Source organism: Branchiostoma belcheri, unplaced genomic scaffold (genome assembly GCF_001625305.1).
Source record: "Branchiostoma belcheri isolate BF01 breed outbred unplaced genomic scaffold, Haploidv18h27 scaffold80, whole genome shotgun sequence".
Taxonomy (NCBI): Eukaryota; Metazoa; Chordata; class Leptocardii; order Amphioxiformes; family Branchiostomatidae; genus Branchiostoma; species Branchiostoma belcheri.
In genome coordinates this window covers 590,887-599,804 of record NW_017804465.1, presented here as the reverse complement: position 1 = coordinate 599,804, position 8,918 = coordinate 590,887, and the positions used below count along the sequence as shown (strand labels likewise).

Here is an 8,918-nt window from a genome sequence, read left to right as displayed (position 1 = left end):
ATCGGTAGAGAAGTTGAATGATGAGGTAGGTTTGGAGCAGGAATAACAGAGTTTAGCTGGGCGACACATGCTTTTTATTTTGCTAGTTGGATTTGATGTCTCTCTGGATGTAATATTGCTACAACGTCATATATTTTTATCTTGACTACTAAATGTATACCATTATTAACTGTATAATTTTTAAAAAAGAGTTGTGATCTCTGCTGTTTTCAGTCAACTTGGTAATTTATACTATAAAGCACAATAAGATAATGTATCATTTAAAACTTTTTTCATTTTATGAATTTGTTTATAGCATCTGAAAGACAAGTTTACTGGCAAGCTTTATTTCATATGAAAATTTTAACTTTATCACATTCGAATATTGTAGCTATTATATGACGGTAACTATATTGTGTATGATATTTTATCAATTGTCATAAGTCATGCCATCCTTGTTAAAATTTCATAAGAAATCGAACACCAACTAATCAATCACGACCGAGTCGTAATGTGACATTTGACAGCAGGACTATAGATACAGAGTGTTCTGGAGAATATCAACCCAGCTTGGTTTAGTTGTCCCATTATTTCATCATTTATTGATACTCATAGGTTTTAAGATGGTCAAAGCTTCCTGTATACTTCTCAAATCCTAATCCTCTTGTCAAGTTTCCCCGGTGATTACACATGGAAGCTTCTGTTTATGGATTATGATTATTATTAACACTGGTGAGATAGTTACACTCCAAGTGCCAGCATGTTGGCAGAACGTACTGTGTATGTGCAGAACTTGAAATGCATTGTGCATAGCTCTTTGGCGGAAAGTCTCATTTAATTAATTGTATTTGTGTATTTAAGGATGATATCCCGTTTTCAAATGTTGTGTCAGAGGAAAGATATTGTCTGCAAAAGTCTGATATAACATTGACCAAACATTGAACGAAAAACATTATGTTTTGCCTACATGCTGGTAATTTTAACGTTATAAATTTGATATCAAACTCTAATATTGGGTCACATACAGAACCAAGTTATACATTAAATGTAGCCCCAAATGGAACTAACGGAACAGAAGTGTTCACTTTGCTACATAAAAGATAGCTTGTAATTCCTTTCTAATGTATCATTAATGAAATCAGGAAGATTAATTTTCTCTCTGTGCGTCAGAGGAAGCAGTGCTTAGTTGAAGCTTAGTTCGCTGCATTTTCCTTTTAACCTTTAGCATGCCAAAGTAGCACTTTGCCCATCAAGTTCTTTGGTTGCAGGGTTAGGGGCACTTTAGACTGACGACGGTTAAATAGTCGTACGAATGTTTATCGTCAAGATGTCGCCGGCGACGGTATTTTACAACCGTCTAAAGACGATCAAAATAGTCGTACGACGGTAATCCTCGAATCATCGTCACTACCACCTCGGACCCTATCGTGCGATCCTTCAGCGGGGGGTCCGAGGAGAATTTTCCACCGTCTAAAGTGAACCGTCGCCGGCGAAGGAAGTGGGAGGTCATTGGCCGTATGCAAATAAGCCTGCAAGCGTTATTTCATGTCCAAGCACATCGCCAGTATCATTAAATGTCGTCAAACCAAAGACTTTATACGAGCATACGTGTCTAGTACAATCCCCAGCCACCAATCGCTACTTCTCCGGTACGAATTGGCGCGCGGCGTGCCATCCTGCGCTGCGGGTGTCCGCCACACTTCCTGGTCATGTGTCTAAAGCCAGCCGTCGCCCACAACGATTGTCGTGCGATCATATACTGTCGTCAGTCTAAAGTCGGCCTTAGGCAGCAGGGAGAAGGTTAAATTGGCTCTGATAACAGTTATTGTATAATGTACAATCAAATCATGGCTGGAATATGCTCCAGAAATAGAAGCATATGGAAGGAGGCCCTTTGGTGAAAAAATTCTTTGATACAGCCTTGAAAGAGCGTAAGGGGTTGGATATGAAATGTAATTAATTTAAAACATACCAAAGTGAAATTGGACGAGACATTCTGAATTCTTCTATGCTCTTTCATTTTTCAATTGCTTTGCAAAACGCTTATTATTTACTTCATTCAATGAATTTATCAGCCAAAGACAAGGTAAAAAAAGATTTTACAATGCCTTTACTTTAGAAGACAGAAATTGGACTACACATTCAGAATTCTTTTGTGCTCATTCATGTAATGTCACAAGTACTAGTAATCAAACGGGCTTTGCTTCAGAATATTTTGCCAGTACTGTTATTTAAATGCCTGTTTCAACCAAGGAGTACAGTCATGCCCATTGTATAGTATATCTCTAGATCACATATTATCAAGTGGGTGGTCTGTTGGATGACTGCCAGTTGCGTTTGGCCCTGATGTTACACTTGAGCGTGAGTTTGAGTGGAGAAAGCAGTAATGGGCTGATAGTTAAAAGACGTGAATGGAAGAAGATGTTACATAGAGGTGTGGAAAGAAGAATCCCTCCCTTTTTCAGATGACCCTATGATACTCCACATTTTATACAGACAAAAAAAGTGAAGTGATTCTCTCAGCATCACGAGTTTTTCCATTTTTCACTCTTTCCAAAAAAAAGTCAAACCTAACATGTGAGGATTTATAGAAGCATTTATGGAATATGTTGCGTTGTTTATCATTTTTTCCCTGCTACATGTAAATGGTAAGAAATTTCAATAAACTTATTATAACTAACTCATTAACTATCATTAATATTGCTGTTAACTCATCTGCCCCGTCTCTTTTTGTTTTTCTGCAGTAGCCGCCCCGGTCGACCGCCGAAGCGAGCTCAGCCGCCCCTGATGCCCCCCCTCATCCACGACCACAAAAAGATGCACCTTGAAAATGGAGACTTTGACTTCACAGGACACACACCTATAGGTAAGCTGGGAACCTGGACATCAGCATGGTTTTTTACTAACCGCTTTAGATTCTTGTATTGTGTAACTGTTACCATAGTCTTTCACAGGAAATACATGTACACCTGCTCACCTGGATAGCAGGTAGCATGATTCTTATACTCCATAGGATCTTGTGTAACTGTTAGTCTTTGAGTTCACAAAACACCTACTGGTGGTCTTCTCACCTGGACTACAGGTAGCATGATTTACTAAACTCCTTACTAAACACCAAACACCAGAGCTGAATATGCAAGTGTGTTACAATGTTAAAATGCAGAAATTCTAGCCTCCATCAGGCTTCAGAAGCGGCTGGAAAAAGCAGAAATTGGCCAAATAGACAGCGGCAAGCTACATACTCCTTTAGCAGATCAACTTCCTTGGCAATGTTACTGTATACTCTTTCCAGCTGCCTCTGAAGCACTTTTTATGGTGACCCACAAACAAAGTTTCAAAACTTTTTGTGTAGAGTGAATATTAGGAATACTGTTTAAAAAGAAACTTCCCAGCCAGACAGTCATCAGGAAAGTTTATGGAACGGCCCGAGTAACACTTTCCTGCAAAAGGTCATGTTCTAAAACATCAGGGGATTCCAGTAATTCAGAGGTGCAAGCTGTAGTACATTCTTTAGCCCCTAACCTGTTGACAGACACAGAGCCACACACAGGTAATACTGTATGGCAGTGTTCTAGCCAGCCTGAAATTTTTTCGTCATCTCAACGCCTTCTAAAGTTTGAAATCCTGACCTATTTGCATTTTGAAGGGCACATTTTGCTGGTAGACTAAGCTTAGTTTAATGACAACTCTTTTCATATCTTTACATGCAATTTTTTGTCCAAAAATGAAAGATTGGACAAAATTTTTGTCTGTCATGAGCAGGAAAGTTCAGCCAAATGATGGAAAGACAGATTCTGGCTAGAATTCTGCTGTATGGTGTTATGGGTTTGTAGCTGTCAGCGAAAGGTCTGAACATTGTCATTTACAGGTATTACACTTACATTATACTTACACTATAATACTAATTAATACACTTTGAAGCACCTTAAAATCTAAGACCTCCTGTATCAACTTGTATTCTAAAGAAATAGTTGAAGAGATGTGTACAAACTTTTAGAGGTGTTAATCACATTTCAAGATAAAGTTGGTAACTTTAGGATAAAGTTATCTTAAAAGTTCATCTGTGTTGGTAAGAGTCATTGTCAAGGAATGAGCAATCCACCACTTCTGTGATGTCATGTTATGAAGATGACACATGTGATGTAAATAAAATAAAGGTTTTTTGTTCTAACGATGCTATGTAGAAAAGAGATAAGAGTTTTCATTGACTTAAACTTGGAGACAATATTTGCAAGATGAACTCTTTTATCTTCCATTCCCTGTGCATTGTGATTACAAATTCAATATGCGGAACCAAAAACGGAGACAGCGCTAATTCTGTTATGCAGCGATGATTATGTTGTTTTCCTCTCGATCATCAGAAGTACTTCACGGTTATGTAATTGCTTTGCCAGGGAGTCAGACATGATTAGTGAAGAAGCGTGAACAATTGTTGCACGATATGAAAGTCGAGTCACCGTAGGATTAACATGTTTACTGCTGGGTGTTCTAAAACGTTCTAAACGACTGCGTCTAGCGTGACTGTCTGCGACTGGTTCATGAATCATTCCGCTCCGCTTGTTGCGTTTATAGTTTCCCTGTCATTTCCGTCAAGGAGAGAAAGGATGGTAGATTACCTTAAGATACCGGTGATAATCAAGCCTTAATTATGAAGATAATTAGGATTGGTCTAATGGATGTTTACAGCATGACAAGTGGTGATAATATTTAATGTTTCTTTGAAATACAGGCAGGTACCCCTGGTTGGTTCTACATATTATAATCACAGTGTGAAGAGTAAGTCAACAATAGAAAGGAGTAGTATGTCAACAATAGAAAGGAAGATTACCTGAAGATTTAGATAGCAATCAATTCTTATTAAGGTAATAAACATTGTTTTAATGTATATATTTTTTATAACGACTGATGATGTTTCAGTGAAACACAGGCAACAATAGGCGAGTTTTAAGTTGTGCTAATGAATCGATGTTATGAGCGAGAGTCAAATATAGAACTGATGGTAGATCATAAGATATAGATAGTAATTAAGACCTAATCATTAAGATAATGAGGGTTGTCTTTACAAATGTTTATATTAAAACAAGTGATGATGTTTCTGTGAAACACAGGCAACAGTACATGTAGGTGGGTTCTGTCAGCCTTTCCAATGAATCATTGTGTACATGTAGCTGAGAGTCAGCATCAGAAACGATGATATATTACTTTAACAGATATTGATAGTAATCAAAACTTAATTATTAAGATAACAAGGTTTGTTTTAATGAATGTTTATGCATTTACATTAAAACAAGAGATGAGGTTTCTGATAAACATAGTCAACAGTAGGTGAGGTTTGAGCTTCTCTGAATCATATAGTCAAGATGGTGGATTATAATAATCAAGACTTAATTTTGAAGATAAGGCCACACCAATTTAATTTGTTGGTTCTCTGATTTTTCCAGAAAAAATATGAAGCGACAGGGCGAAAAAATAAAAATAAAAACAGGTCTAGGCATCCTATTATAGCCCCAAATGCTACAATATGAGCCATGAAGTCAACAAAAAAGGCTGGGTTAAAATTTAAAGTATAAATTTTGAACTTTTAATCAAACCACTGCATTGATAGATGGAAAAAACTGTAACAACTAGGAAGAAAAGGAATTTCCTCAGCTGTTGGGGGCAAAATATGAGCATTTTTTAGTTGATTCAGAACCAGAATTCTTTTTTTTTGCAAATCAGAAAAAAATGAAGAGGCGAATCCGAGAACCAACAAATTAAATTGGTGTGGCCTAATGAGGGTTGTTTTAATGGATTTTTACATTAAGATAAGTGATGATATTTCTCTGAAACACAGGCAACAGTGGGTGGGTTCTGAACGAATCATTGTGTAGCTGAGTAACAATTATAGTAGATTACCTATATATCAAGACTTAATCATTATGATAATGATGTTTGCATTAAAACAAGTGATGATGTTTCTGTGAAGCACAGGCAACAGTAGCTGGTTCTGAGCTTCTCTAACTAGATGAATCATCGTATATCTGAGAGTCAACATTGCCGTGACGCAGAGAGAGTACAGACATGTGTCAGTCAGTACTGGGGTCACAACTGCATCTTTTATTTCAAGACCGACACAAAAGGTTTATTTGGAAAGATTTGGCCTGGAATGTGTCATGCTTTTAGCAGGGTGTGGATAACAGTCTGGGGGAAAATATGCCTTTGTTGTTGGTGACATTTGTTAGTATTTTAGTCCATGGGAGATGTCATTCTAAACCGGGTGAGCTAATTCAGTCAAAATACAACGTGGCTCTTCTCAGTGTGATCAACATGTGCGTAATGGTTTTGGGAGTGGGTTTGGGAAAGTGTGTTGTTATCGGGCTGATCAAATTTACACTTCAGAAATCTCTGCCTGCTGTCTGCTAGAAAAGTAATCTGTTCTGCCAAACAAGTGATATTTACACTCATGATAAGACAGTTTATTCATTTTGGGTCAGAGTGTGAGACTGACGCTTTTCAGATTTATCTAATATAAACTTCTAGAAGTAAAGTTTTATCATATCATAGCCAATATTAGGTCTTTTCAACAAAATCAATTGAAGCGCTACAAGGAGACGACAATCATAATTGTGATTCAACCAATTAAATCACAGTACAGAATTTTAACCTGAAGTAGTATATGTTACAATTGTTGTTGTGATATAACTGAAAAACAGTAACATGTTTGCAGTATTTTCCTGAGTTCTGAAATATAATGTTAAGTGTATATACAAGGCTCAAATAAATAAATGAATAAACAAAAACAAACAAATAAGCAAACAACATTCTTTGTGTCCTTGTGTATGTCCTACCAGTTGACAACTGACTTTTAAAATAGGGAGCTTCAGACTAAAATGAAGGTGATGACAATCTTAAAGTTGCAAAATCTGAAGCTAATTCATTGAGGTACAGTGTCAAAGTCAAAGTAAACAGAGTACATACAACTACTGTTTCGATGAACTATAAGGTGTTCTCGGGACATTTGATGATGGCATGTTGAAAAGAATAAATTTTGGATCCCCCAGAAGTCTCTGTGTTGTTGCAAACATTCTTGCAGTTGACATGCTGGTGACATGGTACAGGGTCTGCTCATCTTCTGGTCACATAATCCCTCGCTTTTCCAACCTGGCCTTATATGGCGGGTCACTATGCTTCCTCACAGGTCAGACTATATTTCAGAGCTGTATAGGATGACCTCTGAGTTAATGCAAACATTCTGGAGGTCACAGAGGTCGTGGTCACAACTGGAGGGGTGAAAAAGACCGAGAGGCGTTCCATTTGTTAGGCCCAGGTCTCTACTGGCCTCAAACTAGGGGGCACTTTAGACTGACGACGGTTAAATAGTCGTACGAATGTTTATCGTCAAGATGTTGCCGGCGACGGTATTTTACAACCGTCTAAAGACGATCAAAATAGTCGCACGACGGTAATCCTCGAATCGTCGTCACTACCACCTCGGACCCTATCGTGCGATCCTTCAGCGGGGGGTCCGAGGAGGATTTTCCACCGTCTAAAGTGAACCGTCGCCGGCGAAGAAAGTGGTAGGTCATTGGCCTTATGCAAATAAGCCTGCAAGCGTTATTTCATGTCCTAGCACATCGCCAGTATCATTAAATGCCATCAAACCAAAGACTTTATATCGTCATACGTGTCTAGTACAATCCCCAGCCACCAATCGCTACTTCTCCGGTACGAACCGATCTGCCGATCCACATTTCCCGGCCAATTTCGCCAGGCCGACGGCAGCACTGAACGCCGGGTTCAAACCCGGAGTACTAGTATATTGCCCCGCTTGGTACATGTGCCTCATACCCCTTCTTTGCTGGGCACAAACTAGGAGTCTCATCCACAGAACAACGAGTTAAAAGCAGATTAAAAACAATCTTCTGCAGCATGCCGAAAAAAGGGGTTCTCTCGCCATTTTGAATTGGCGCGCGGCGAGCCCTCCTGCGCTGCGGGTGTCCGTCACACTTCCTGGTCATGTGTCTAAAGTCAGCCGTCGCCCACAACGATTGTCGTGCGATCGTATACTGTCGTCAGTCTAAAGTCGGCCTAAGTAAAGATGGAAATAGAGGCAAAGAAAGAGACCCTGAGTAAATTAAAACCTTATTTATGACACCTGAGAACTTTTGGACCAGTCCTCCTCAGTCCATCCAGGTACAAACACAACTAATGAGGCAGTTCCAACTTTTGTTCAGAGAACAGTTCAGGTAGTCAAGAATCCTTGGGAAAAAGTAGTTGTGCGGTGTAATTACATACATTGTATATATGTATATATAGCCAACCCTGATAATTCACACTTTCTTCTGTGATACTAGTAGTTTACAGCTAGAACATGAGACCACATCTCGCAGAAGTCAACAACAAAACAACAAGCAATCAAACATCATCTTTGATAAATATCAGAGACTAACAGAGCAGCTTTGTTTGAGTCCTAGAGAGTTTATACTTTACGATTGATGATGACTGGAAGAAATTCAGGAAAAGGTCAGAGAATGAAACATCAGTGTCAAATATTTTCACACCTGAAGTGTTTACATAAAGGTGATGCAGATAATTCTTATTCCGATGTATTTGCTGACTCCTTTGTTCTCAGTCACCCTTTTAATTAATCTAGGGCGGAGCAGGTTTAATTTTGTTTTAATGTTGTTGCCTGGGGTCAAATCTTAAAGCCAACTTAGAAATACCTTGACAAGCATGTAAAGTATGCTAAACCAATCAGGGCCTGTTAGCTTACTGTGATACTTTTTCTCAGCATAAATCATAAACAATATCTGCAACTAGAATTCCTCTCTCTCATTCCACAAGGCAAGTCCATTTAGAGGTTGGCAGTTGTGCTTTGGCAGAGCTGACTTCTCAATAAATAGATTGGTTCTCCCCTGAGGGGAGTGTTGACCCAGTACTGCCAGGATCTGACAAGTGTC

The 8,918-nt window shown here is 38.7% G+C and overlaps 1 protein-coding gene across 6 annotated transcripts in view; it reads left to right on the top strand.

Moving 5' to 3' along the window:
* LOC109486488 (dachshund homolog 1-like) overlaps positions 1–8,918 on the top strand; it is a 52,962-nt gene that overhangs the window by 16,333 nt on the left and 27,711 nt on the right. For all 6 annotated transcript variants that reach the window (XM_019790325.1, XM_019790323.1, XM_019790322.1 and 3 more), the window contains exon 3: positions 2,724–2,845. In XM_019790325.1, the coding sequence (XP_019645884.1) occupies positions 2,724–2,845 (122 nt within the window). The remainder of the gene's footprint in view (positions 1–2,723; positions 2,846–8,918) is intronic.